Below are 13822 nucleotides of genomic sequence, written 5' to 3' on the forward strand. Positions count from 1 at the left end.
AAGTCTTACCGAGACTGCCTCAGTCTGCTTTGCACGTTCAAGCATAAAAGTATTTTTTCCTGCGCTTAATTCTGGCTCTTGCCTATAAGGCTTTTGTTAAATGAAAATGATTAGAAACAAAAAAGACCAAATGACACATTTCCAGTTATTTTTATGAATAAACAGCTTTTTACTTTTTAACTTTTTAAATGTTTGATGGCAACATTTTTTTTTCCACTCAAATTGCAACTGCTTAGCAGCACAACACTTCAAAATATTCGAGTTTAGACATTTCTCCTCGTGAATTTTTGGTCTAAAAGACAGTTTTGCCAATCAAACGGCAAATTTTTCTCCATGGTTTGTTAAAAAGTGATCAGTAGGAACGGCAACTGTGTCAGGCATTAAAGTGTGAGTCATTTCCCGCTATCATGCCAGCCTATATGAAGTACACAGCTATACTGCAGCCTGAGTCACTAGTAAACATTAGCAATAGATGCAATATGTCAATATTTTTGGAATGAAGTTGCTTATTAATGCCTTAAATTGGTGATTAAACATGATGTCAGAACAATATGTGTTCTATATGTTTGTATTGGGAGTCAATAGCTACAGTTTCAGGGGAAATAATATTAATGCGCATGCCACAAAACACTGCTGGGAACAACGTACCAAAAACAATGTATTCATGTCCATTTTTCGATAAACTAAAGATTATTTTCTAATTGAACTTTTTATTTTCAAGTTGAACTTTTCATTACATTTCTGGTATTTTGTATTACATTTCTGGCATAGTATTAACAATTGTTCCTGCATTTGGCTTGACATTTTGTTATACGTGTACACTAATTAGCGGGTACCCAAGGGAAAAAATACATTTTTTTGAACTAAGAATTACTCAAGGACTTCTTTCAACCCTACATTTGCCATTAAATCCAAGGTATTCTTACATTTGAGATGCACCCCTAAACATTGAATCTCCCCTCTGCTTGTAATATCCTTGACTACCCGTTTAGCCAAAATAAACTGGGCCATGATAGGGCGCAATTGCTATTAACATAACATAATAGAGTGGTGGTTTTGTAGCTTGGGGACCACATTCAAGCTCATTTTAAAACTCACAAAGTTTCTTTCTTGAATCCTATTACATTTATCTCTGAGATAAATATGATGCAGGGATTTGTTTTGTTTTTTTTTCCTCCTCTAAAAGTTGCCTTTTGGGATGGAATTTTTAATTCTACGCAATCATTTCTTGTGACTTTCCTGACTCTGTTTACCCTTCACAGCGCAGTTGTTCACACAGTGGCGTGCACACGCATACAAGCACACACTCATGTACACGCGCACTCTCATACATATACATGACGATCTACTGTCCTCTGCTCACAGAAATTTGTATAATTCCAGAGGTTTCTGTTCATCACTTCTCCATGTAATTGTTTTTTTTCCCCCCTCATACAGATGTCAGGCTCTTAATGAATCATGTTGGTAGGTCGTAGCTGTCGAAAAAAAGAACAGCCCCATCTGTTAGAGTATTTTGAGATTTTTTTTTTTTTCCAAGCTGGTTGGTGATTGTATGCTGTAGCCTGCAGTTGGATAAAAAGTAGGACACTGCTTGTTAGCATTGTGTGCATAAAATGAAGGTCCATATCATAGGTATGTGCTTCAGAGTACGTGTGTGTGTCTGCTACCAAATGTGAGCCCCTATAGCCGCCTTCACTCATGACACTTGTTAGGCACGTGTTTCATGAATAACCCTACAAAAATCTCTCAAGAACCCATTTCTGAAAACATATAAAAAGTTCCCCTCTTTGAGTTGAAGCAGCCATTTTAATCCCTGGATGTTTCAATAACCTGGCCTCATTATCACACAACTTTTAAAGGGTCAAAATCGTCAAATCTAAATATAGTTTTACTTTCAACCCTTCAAAATGTCCTCTTCATCCATATGTATATTTATTAATATATATATTTTTTTTCAAGGCTGTTTCATTTTGAAGAATTTTCTTTTTGTGAGGAAAAAAAACGTTAATAGCTATTCAATGCTGCAGATGGCAATATACAGAATCAATGTTATGTATTGCATGAAATAAAGCACTGCCATTCAGCAAAATAAATGCTGTCCTGGAACATTTAATTATTGGATCGAAACCTTTTGTCAACTAAAAGTCCCACGATGCATAGCAAAGAACTTTGCACTGTGGCTAAGTGCAGGCTAAGCCACTCAATGAAGTAATTGAAAGCCTGGCAAATGTCATAAGTTGTCTGCTAGTGCCCTCCGGTGGCTTTGTAGTCCCAACTCAAAAATTTCTACTGCACCTGGTTCACGAGTTGCCGTTGAAAGGATTCATGTAAAAATCAGGAAAAATGCACAATTAAATATTTTTGTTTTCAAAATTGACAATACTGGATTTCCAACTTTTAATGGCAGTAAACATGGGCTAAATTTGACACCTATAGGGTGTACCTCTCGACCTCCCGTTTGCAAGCATGTAGATGGAACGAAAGTGTGGCATATTGAACGTCGTCATGTTTGGCGATCAATGCAATATTTTAGCCTTCTAGTCTTTTTTTTTTTATAAATGTTTTTCCTTTGATATCACATATAAACATCTAAAAGCTCAAGTTAGGTCAAAATTCCCCTATTTTCTTGGGTTTTTCCAAAAAGATCTTGACCAAGAGCTTTTTGTTGTTTTTTGGGCTCCTACAAAATTCAAACCACATACAAGATAGATGGATGACGCTAAATTGCTAATCGTTCGAGTTTTTGCCATTGCCACGTGGGCGGAGCCGAGCTACGAAGTTTAATGACTCACCATAAAATGTGAAAACTCCTAACATTACAAGGTCAGCTCAACGAAGTTGCTATGAAAAAGCTTTTGAGATTAGTTGAGATCAATCGTTGGGCACAGAAAAATCTGCATGCTTTTGATATGCACGACTGCAGCTGATACTTATTGGCAGGTCTCGTTTTCGTCATCAATTTTATCCTGACTTATAGCTCTTAGCTCTCTCCCTCTCTGTATTTTCTCCATCCCACTCGCACGGCAGGTTACTAAGTGATCTATGGTCATGCGGTCGTATCGATTACAGCCTCTCAGCCGGGTGGCTGTTTCCTTTTATGGTTCAAGACAAGCAGTGTATTTGTGTGGCCACTCTGGCTTCTTTGCTGACCTAACCACCCGCATATAAGGGGTTCAATCGCAAGGTTAAGTAAAGCATAAAGCAAAATAAATGGTGCATTTTAACCTGTATGCTGCCTTCTACACTCATATATGTTTTCCTCTCTGCTTCCCTTTCCGGTGCTGTGTGTCATCCATCTTCCAGCCTACCAATTAAGGGTCTGCCAGCCCCCTCCGGAGGTGCCCAACGCTGACATGCTGATGGAAGACGGCGAGTTGGAGATAGGTGAGCCGTCCGTCCGTCCATCCTCCCGTGCGTCCATTTTTGCCGCCTCCAGACATGTCACTTTGATGGCGGGTTGCAAACGAGACGGACTGAAGTTCGGGAAAGACAATTTATTTTCAAGCAACGCACAAATAACTTGCTGAGCTGACACAGTATGCAAGCATACGATGAATCGAAAAAGTCTGAAATGATGCTCTTTTTCCGGCAAAGGTATAATAATGCAACGCTGTTTTTATTGTGAACTTCAACTGTTGTGAAGTCAACTGTTGAAGATGCAACACCAATTCAATAATACTTTTTCAAATAAGAAAAAAATGGTGAATTACAGTTTTATTAGAATAAAAGAAACAAGTAAATCTGTTACTCCAGAGTCATCAGCTAATGCTAGCAGCCAATGTTTTTGTTTTGTAGAACGAAACACATTCTGCCCACTGCAAAGTGTGGTGGCTAAAGGCTAAGAAGAGGGAAATGTGTTGTTAATAAATAAATAAATAACCAGTCTGCAACATTGGTGTTAGTGGCTGATGCTAGGGACGAACAGCGGCCCGCAAGATATTTTTATCTTTTTTTAATTCATTTTTGCTGAATAAATTAATTATACAAAAATAGATCAGAAAAAATTGTCTGTGGCTAGCAAGTTATCAGCTAATGGTAGTGATAAGCAAAGAACTCTGAACAGGATTATGTGAATTGACTTTTTCCCAAAAGCAAGCCTAACAGCAGCTAGCAAGATAGTGGCTAATGCTTGTGCCTAGAGGATAAAAATAGTAATTGACAACGTTTTTTTAATACCTGATTGTGGTAACAAAATAAATGAATAAACTAGCTTTAATTGTAGCTCGTGTAGTAATCACAGCCAACATGTTCTCAAGTGTGCATTTTTGTTAACTCACGTTTTCTAAGGTGCAAAGTATTATTAGTTATGTGAGAGTTATCAAGAACAAGAGACTGGAGAAAAGACAAGACTGAGTCAAAAACGATCTTTTGCAAAACATAGAGAGAGTGCCAAGTTCTTTCGGTTCTCCTCTTTGTTTTATTACAAAGCAGGTGATCTCAAGTTTCACAGTAATACCATATAAGGAATAATTTATGCCTTTGTGTGTGAGTGTGTGTGTGTGCCAATATGTACGTGTGTTTACTTATATACAATTATTCCATCTGAATGTCAATGGCTAATAGTTACTTTGTTCTAAAATGTGTTTGATGTGGTTGTATGCAACTATAAACCACGGAAAAAAAATCTACAGGCTGGTGAACATATTACTATACGAATAAACCTGAACGTACATAATGTCATCAACTCCTTCCTCATGGTTTTTTAGGTGACATCATCAGGTACAGGTGCCATCCTGGATTCTCATTGGTCGGCAGTGATATTCTCACCTGCCGTTTGGGAGAGCGACTACAGATGGATGCGCCACCACCGACTTGCCAAGGTCTCAACTTGGATTTTTAATATAAAGTATAGTGCCACGCTAATGAGAATCGTGAAATACATATAATGTACCATTTTTCTTTTGTCTACAGTCCAATGCCCCGCCCACGACATACGATACGACTCATCGGGTGTCATCCTGAGTCCCGGTTGGCCCGAGAGCTATCCCAATCTGCAGATGTGTTCATGGAGCGTTAGTGTGGAAAAAGGCTACAACGTCACCATCACCTTTGAAAGTTTTCACACGGAGAGAGAGTTTGACGTGTTGGAAATTTTTGATGGTAAACTCAAGTTAAATTGATGAAAGCGCATCCTAAAAATGTCTTGATACATGATGATGATCATGTATTACAAATTGTTTTTCCCAAAACCGACATTTGATACTTTACTGTACCCCTACTCCTTAAGTTGAATTATTGTATGTCATGTTTTGTACCCATTGGGACTACTTTGCATCCCCAAAATTTAACTTAGCCCCTCACCCTCTCCACACCTCAGGTCCGTCCGCCAACGACCCAACATTGGCCACATTGAGCGGTGACCTCCCGACGCCCTTCAACATCACCACCTCTGGGCACCAGTTCTTGGTGCGCTGGTCGTCGGACCACGGCACCAACAAGAGGGGCTTCAGAATCCGCTATGTTGGTGAGTACCAAAGTATGTATCCCAACTTTATTTTACTACTAATTAGCTTATCATATTGCATGGAAAATAATCAGAGGCAGACAGAAGGATGATTGCTTCCCAAGGGTCAGACCCTAAAATGGTTCCCAAGGGAAAATAAAACTTCACATTAATTATGTGAGGGATTCCAGAATATGACAACCGTATTTTCCGCACTATAAGGTGCACCTAAAAGCCTTTCATTTTCTCAGAAGTGTGCCTTATAATCTGGTGCGCGTTATACAGCGCATAAACCTCAAATTTTCACTTTTGGGGGGACGAAAAAGTAAAATAATAGATTTTTACCTCTGTATTTTAGATATAAATGTATTTTTTACAACTACAATTTTTATAACACACTTTGAAATTTTAAAATGGTATACATGCTCCAATTTTGAAGCAATTTGTATGGGGACAAGGTGCAAAGAAAGCAAGTTTTTGACACAAAAAAAACAAAAAAACAAGAGATTTTATCAAATGAATCCAGAAACTGTTTTTAAACCAATAAAACAACATATGTTAAGGTTTGCATTTTAATTTAAAAAATATTTACATAACTTTTAAATATATTTGAACCATAATTATTTTCTTTTAAACTCTTGTTTTGTCTTGGCATTGATCTAAACAGTCTTTTAATGTAATCAAGTGGTATTTTTCTCCATTCTTCAGACAGTACTTTCCACAAATCATCTTTATACTTCATTTCTGATTGTCTTAATCATAATCATAATGTCTTTGACTGACTCATCTGATTGTTTTGTTGACATACACTTTAGCACAGCTCCATCTGCTCAACGCAATCCCAACCACTACTGTGGCTTCTGTTCTATGCGCCTTATAATGCGGTGCGCCTTAAATTTGAAACAGCATTTTAAAATAGGCCATTTATTGAAGTGGCGCCTTATAATCCGATGCGCTTATAGTGCGGAAAATATGGTATTAAAAATAACTCAAGCAAACAAGCCTAACTTCTGACTGCCTCTCAAGCAGTTGAGTACATTCTGTAACGGTCACTCTCTGTCCAAGTGGAGCCTGCTGAGCACAGATGGTGCTGCTTTTTGGACAGTTGGACAAGAACTTTTTGTCCGCTGAGGAACCTTCTCAATGTGTTTTTTTTTTTTTTTCAAGGAGTTGTTTTGACAGTGAAGGAGAAAATGATAACGGTCAGACCTGGTTAGTTCCTCCACCCTTTAAGTTCGTGATGAATGACAGTCAGAGCAAGATGTCTTTGATGTTCCCACTCGGTTAATTTTGTGGTACAGTGGGTCATAATTAGCTCAAACTGGATTATTTGAATTATACGCATAAAATGTCAGCTTTTCATGTGGAATGATGACATAAACGATCTAAAAATGCAGTCTTTTCTCCTAAAAGCTAAAGCTAAGAATTATGGTTAGGTTCTAGGGTATGGTTTGAGTTAGGTTTGATGTTGGGCTCCACAATTGAGTATCTTTGCGTTTCCAGCGCTCATCTTCAAACATATGTAATGTATTTGAAAAGAAATCTTAATACACTCCGCTGGGTTTTAAGGTTTGTTGAGGCTATTTGTAATGTATTTGTCAGGGTTCACGGTTGGGGGTAATGTTCTGAGTTTTTTATTTCAGCCTAGGGTTTCGGTTAAGGTTTCATGGTAGTGAGTGAACTTCCCTGTAAAAACAAGTAAACTGCCCTCCAGCAGGCTTCAGGCGATGCAACCTGCAGAGAGAGTTGAACTCCAGCGTTTTAATTATTTCCCCAGTATCACCTCGATCTGTTTATGAAGTTAGCTGCCTCTCAGCATGCTTCAGAGCTGAGATAATACAAATATCTTGTTTAGGTTAGAAATCATAGTCACTGAGGGGAAGTTTTAATTGGTAACAACTGGCATGTGACACAAAAACATGCTGATTAACAAGTAATTGTTTAGCACCATTACCCCTGATAAAGTACATGAAAATAAAACTCCTGTTAAACAAGCCCCAAAGGGACTTATTTAGAGTATAAAAAAGATCAAACAGGGGCCAGCAAAGAGCTGATGGTCCACAAGTGGAAGTCTTAGACACAATTTAGCATTTAACCCATTGCAGTGTCATGGTGTTAATGACAATAAGCTTCCAGCTTTCAATGTTTTAATTAACTGCTTTCCTGCAAGTCCTTCCCACCACATGACGGGCTTTTTGGAATTGTTGTGCGCAGCCCTGTACTGCTCCACGCCGGATTCACCGCTGCACGGCTCCATTTCGTCGCAGACCGGCGGCCACGTCAACAGCGTGGTACGCTGGGCGTGCGACCGTGGCTACCACCTCATCGGCAACGCCACGGCCACCTGCCGCCGCAAGCTGCTTGGCCACCATGCCTGGGACTCGCCGGTGCCAGCGTGCCAAGGTGTGTGGGATTAAAAAAAAAAATGGAAAAAAAGTTTAATTTAAGTATATCGGTTAAACAAAAGTACAGCTTCATGTTTTAAAACAGGAAGCAGGTGTTAAAGGCCAGCAAAACATATATCAGTTGTTTGTCTATAATGCAATTAATTTGAAAGCTAAATTATATTTCGGGTGATTCATACTTTTAAAACACAATTTTCCACTTGCTGTTGACAAAAAACATCACAAGACTAAAGTAGTGGCCAATCACGGCTCAACTGTTGTCATGTGATGTTCAGCAAGGTGTGTCATAATTGGTCGTTATAAAACTTGAGCCTGTAATTTAAAAATGGCTGGATAAAATTAATATCTCGATAATATTTAGTTTATAATGACTTTTTTATGTACAATTAATGCCTTTATAAACACATATTCCACTTTTTTGCTGGTTTTGGTCACGTGACACATCTCAAGCTGAGCCGTGATTAACTTTGTGTTCGGCATGTGTTCATTTTTAGCTAGCAACAAGTGACATAAAATATTTTGAAAAGTATTAAATGTTCATGGAAAAATAATTTAGTTATCAAACTATAGAAAATTACTCACTTTTGGCTGTTATAACTGGGCAGTGATTATTTTTTTGTGCCACTTGAGAGTACCAACGTATTGTACTAAAAGGGAAGTCAACATAGTTTTTTTCCTTTTTTTTTTTTTATTACAATAAGAGATTGGTTGTTACCTTGGCAACTGTGATGTTATTTCCACAGGATAGTCACTAACAGCAAGGCCGTCCCTGAGATGGATAAGTGGATTTTGCTGATTAATTCCTATTTCACAAATGCAAAATGATGTATTTAGACAATAATGTGCAGAAAACATTTTTGGTGACTTCCCCTTTAAGAGTTACTGGATAAGGCATAATCAAATACTCCTATTTTTTTTTAACAACTGAAAAATTGACTTTGATTCTGATATGAGTAAAATGCACATGAATAGCTAAGCTCACTTTAAGTGATGGAGCTGGACGTACCATCTGTTTTCATCCCAAGAAAAGAACGCATATAATTAGCATGCTCGAAAGCCAAATGGCGCATGGAGTCCACAATCGAACAACTCTGAGTTTGCATACGCGTCTTTCCGTTCTCCCCAAGCTGTCTCGTGCGGAGCCCCCAAGGCGCCAACAAACGGCGGCGTTTTAACAGCCGACTACTCGGTGGGAACGCGTGTCTCCTACTTCTGCAACGACGGCTACAGGCTCTCCAGCAAAGAGCTGACGTCCGCCATCTGCCAGCCCGACAGGACGTGGAGCAACCACAACAAGATCCCGCGGTGCTCCGGTTGGTGCCACGAAACCCCGTTGGCATAACCTCTGTTTGTCGCGAGCCTTTTGTCAATGGGTCTCATTGTCGTAGTGGTGGTGTGCCCCAGCATCGGCTCCTTCTCCCTGGAGCACGGCCGTTGGAGGATAGTGAACGGCTCGCACTACGAGTACAGAACCCGCATCGTCTTCACCTGTGACCCGGGATACTACCGCTTAGGACCCGCTCACATCCAGTGCCTCCCAAATGGCGTGTGGAGCTGGAAGAATGAGAGGCCACATTGTCAGAGTGAGTGATTGTTTTCGGTCAGCGTGCCGCAAAAGGGCAGCGTGAGACTTTAATAGGCTTCTGCAGATACAGCATCAACACATAATTAGAAGCTTGTTGAATGTCGTGACAGGAACAGTACTTTTTATTTTCAAAATAAGAGCAAATGGATTTGAACACGAAGCACCTTGTTGCTAAACTGTGGTATAGTGACTGCTATCCTAACAAATATATGACTTAATTTAAAGTTTTTTCAGGTCTATGCAGCACTCAGGTTTGAGTGCGTATGTGAAATCTTAGCAGAGTTTTTGCAGGTGTCAGCACATGTAATTAAAATCCATGTAATGTCTTGTCTGGAGAAGTACTTTTTATTTTCAAAATAAGAACAATTTAATTGGAACATGGAGCAACTTGTTGCTAAACTGTGGTATAGTGGCTGGTATAATAGCAAACCTTTTTTTACAGTGTGCACAACACTGTCTTAACTATCCTGTTATGTTGCGGCTCAATGTTACCCATTTGGAAGGAACAATAAATGTTCAAGGTAGTTTATCTGTACAAAACTTATGCTGAACTTATGTAAAATCAACATATACAATACATTACAATAGCATTTGTATAAATGTTATCTTTTGCCACATTATAGAAAAATAAGGAAACCCTAGGTGAAAATGACCCACATAATCCCGAGCAATGGTAGCCTAGCCTAGCCATCTTTGTATTTCTTGATTATCTCCAGCTTCGTTTCCATACTAATCATCATCTTACTTCTCCCTTTAACATTACTAGCAATCTTGGGACCCATGGCTAACCAATTCATGTTTGAATTAAGCACAAAAATGCACATTAAATATGATGTGTAAGCGATCAAGTCTTTAGCATCTTACTGACACCGTGACGTCGAACAATAGCAGACCAGAATCTTAGTGACGCGTTGCAGCGCAGGCAGTTTGACACGACCAGAAAATAAAAACAATTACCTAAGAACGCCTGAAGAGGGAGGCAAAACATCATAAACACAGCCAACCCTTACAGGTCATGGCAGTTCTTGAGGCCGTAAGCTGGAAAAATACCGTAGAGGACGAAAAAACATAGTATTCCACTTCGTAACGTGAAAAAAACCAAAGCCAGGGATGCCGTAACCTGGAGGTCTTTTATACTTTGAGAGTGGGTTGGAAAAAAAAAAAAACTGAGTCACACGTACACACCTACACGCACACAGACACGCACACACACACCTAGTAGCGTAGTGTGAGTGCACTGCTGTGAACACAAAATAATAGATTGGGTCTCAGTACAGTAATATAAACAAGCAAACATCACCCCAGCAGCCTGGAGGGATTCTTGCTTACACCTGCCTGTCTTTCAGTTTTTCTTCTTACTTATTTCTGTGCCTTGTCTTTGTTAGTCATCTCCTGCGGCGAGCTGCCGTCCCCACCCAGTGGCAAGAAGATCGGCACACAGACGACCTTCGGGGCGACGGCCATCTTTGCTTGCGACGCCGGCTTCATGCTGGTGGGCTCGGCCGTCAGGGAGTGCCTGTCATCCGGGCTATGGAGCGGAACCGAGTCGCGCTGTTTAGGTACGTGGATTTAAACGCTAATTAGCCAATCACAAGTGCAGAAAGCTCTCCCTTTCAAGAGGAGCTTGTATTTTTCTCGCCCGTCTAATGAGGACATATTAAAGGTAGCTGAGATGACCCCCACACCCTCATCTGCTTTCACAGCTGCTTCTTCTGGCCTTGACCTCACCAGCAAACCTTTTTTTTTTTTTTTTTTTTTACCTCTTCAGTAAAAAAGAAAAAAAGACACAAATGTCAGGCACTGACAGATGTTATGGCACCCAAGAGCTGTTTGCTGACACATAAACAGCATTTAGATTCCAAACCATGCTGTTGAAAAAGGCTTGGCTTAAGATATATACAAAGAAAAAAAGAAATTGAATTTACCTGAAATGAAAGCGTTCTCTTGTCCTTGGTGGTTTACGCTCGTACTGCTTACTCCGAGGCAAGAGGGGGAAAAAAAAAAGCACTTGGAAGTGTTTTACGTGATTTGACTTTGGATGTAATGTTTATTTGCAGATTAGAGACCATGTTCTAGCCAAGTTGACATTTACCTGACTTTTAATGACTTTCGAAGAATATTTCACAAACCCTGCGTCACTCCAGTTTTTCCATTTTTTTTTAATCTAATTTATTTGTTTTCTTTCTTTTTTATTTTATTTTAAGCGTAACACACCCTTCGATATCCCGACAGACTTCTTGCTTCCTTTGTAGCTCTCTGGTGTTTCATTATGTTCAAAACACATAACAAATCATTTGTTATTATATCAAACTGTTATTACATTTTTAATTTCACACAACCCCGAAGACGTGCACGCATCACAGTTTGGAAATGCTAATTAGTCATAACGCTATGAGTAAATAAACAGCTAGGGCTTTAATACTCGATAGAGTTTGGGCCTCTTTGTTGTAAATGCAATATTTCTCAATGTATTTCCAAACTACACACCCTCTTTGATGTCCCGGCTGAACTGGCGCTAATAATTTTTCGTGTGTTTTGATCATGATTAAACATGAGGAGGCTAACCCCTCCTAGCAAACTCATGTTTAATCATGATCAAAGCACAAAATGTTTTATTAGGTATTATAGCAAACTGCCATTAGGCTTTCAATCTTACTGACCCCCTGGAGGGGTGAGTGCACCCCAGTTTAGACTGCATAAAAGGAAATGCTAACTACATGAATAGACGGTATTATCCGCTAGCTGCTATACGATTTGTACAGCTAGCTGTAATACAATATATATTTTCTCTATCTGGCTCTGGAGTGTTCCGAGTTTCCATTCTCCTCTTTGTTTTCCAAGGCGCACGTCATCAATCATCGTCATTAGCCGTTACACTTTTACTTTCACTCCTTCCCTGAAGGAGTAACAGTTTGGGAATTCCCAAGCAAAATAATGGGAAATGGTGACTCGTCATAACTAGATGAGTGGAGAAGCAGCTGGGGCTCTACAGTAATAGTCAAGCCGGTGTCTCTTTATGGCTCTCAAGTGTTAGAGGGTGTGCGTGGCATAAAAAGTTTGGGAAAAGCAATGCAAATTTTCAGTGGCATGTTTATTATTTGGGTACAGTGGAACCCCGCCATACGAAATTAATCCGTTTCGGAGTTGGTATCGTCTGGCGAAATTGTCATCTGGCGGGCGATAGAAACCAATGGTAATTAAAAAATTGTAGCAAAATAGTATAGCAAGTACACTGTTTATATAATATACTTGTATATAATCAAATAACTTCATTAAATAAAAAAAATATATGAAGGAAAAATGAAGTTTTATTTACCTTAGGACGGTCGTGACTTGAGCTAGTTATGGCCATATTAATTAAGCATTAAAATCAATAAATACGATGTAGTAAGCACTCACACGAGATCAAGTCTTTTGTTATTGGCGTCATATTGACACGACCAATATCAGTCTAGCATCTTAGTAACTATGCAGCGACGCATATAGTGCCGTATACGCATAGTGCAACTCGCACAGTCATACACACACGCAACGGCAAGTTTGAATTTAGTAATTGTTGTTTATGCAGTAAAGCGGGAAAAATGTAACAAGTGAACGAAAAACTTAAGCTAGGGAAGCTGTAACCCGGGGTCCACTGTATTTGTGTTCACGTCTTGATCAGCTTTTCCTAAGCTTTTTAACATGTCAAAGCAAGAACCCCCCAAGGTCTTTCATGTTACCACAAAACACACAAGAATTTATTAATCATATCAAACAAAATGTAGAATGAATCTGATGCCAATCATCCAAATTGACATGTCACAATCATTGAGTCCGACTAGGAGAATCCTTTGCAAACGTGTTTCATCATCTTTCATTAACTGCCTTGCGTGGAACTGAGGGAATCAAATATGATGGCGGGAGTTGAAAAGAACAAGAATCCCAATCCAATTAGGAAACTCATCTTCAAAAGAACACATGCACATCTCTATTTTCTTCTTCTGGAAACAACACAAAAGACAGTGATGCATCTGTAGAAATGTTTGCGGGCCAATTGACCGCCTGAGCCTTTGTAAACTGATAAATAATTGAGGGTCTTCACAAAAGGAAAGAAAGGCAAATAAATGTCGGATCTACCTTTACGCCTCAGTAAGAAAACTAATGTTTTATGTCGGCTAGTCTCCACAAGGAAAATATAGTGGCCCTAAAGTGGCAAAAGACACTCTTTTTTTTCTTTTTTTTTTTGTAGTGTAGGGCTGTGAGCTGAATCCCTTTAAAAACAATAATGCTATCGATTATTTCATTGAAAATTTGAAGAATCACCCCACCCCATTTTTTTATAGTCTTCTATGGTAGAACATGAGTTTAGCACTCATTATTAGTATTAGCATTTTAGCGTTTACCCAATCA

General features: G+C 39.2%; 1 protein-coding gene across 6 annotated transcripts in view; it reads left to right on the forward strand.

Annotated features, from left to right (window-relative positions):
• The window catches only part of csmd3b (CUB and Sushi multiple domains 3b), a 343211-nt gene that overhangs the window by 310905 nt on the left and 18484 nt on the right, over window positions 1-13822 (forward strand). For 4 of the 6 annotated variants that reach the window (XM_088404543.1, XM_088404544.1, XM_088404547.1 and 1 more), the window contains 8 exons: window positions 3304-3384; window positions 4707-4820; window positions 4912-5100; window positions 5318-5476; window positions 7658-7846; window positions 8976-9161; window positions 9237-9431; window positions 10819-10992. In XM_088404543.1, coding sequence (XP_088260669.1) covers window positions 3304-3384; window positions 4707-4820; window positions 4912-5100; window positions 5318-5476; window positions 7658-7846; window positions 8976-9161; window positions 9237-9431; window positions 10819-10992 — 1287 coding nt within the window. The remainder of the gene's footprint in view (window positions 1-3303; window positions 3385-4706; window positions 4821-4911; window positions 5101-5317; window positions 5477-7657; window positions 7847-8975; window positions 9162-9236; window positions 9432-10818; window positions 10993-13822) is intronic. The other 2 variants (XM_088404545.1, XM_088404546.1) reach the window with 1 other exon arrangement.

Source organism: Hippichthys cyanospilos, chromosome 21 (genome assembly GCF_059441005.1).
Source record: "Hippichthys cyanospilos isolate Australia breed blue-spotted pipefish chromosome 21, RoL_Hcya_1.0, whole genome shotgun sequence".
Lineage (NCBI taxonomy): Eukaryota > Metazoa > Chordata > Actinopteri > Syngnathiformes > Syngnathidae > Hippichthys > Hippichthys cyanospilos.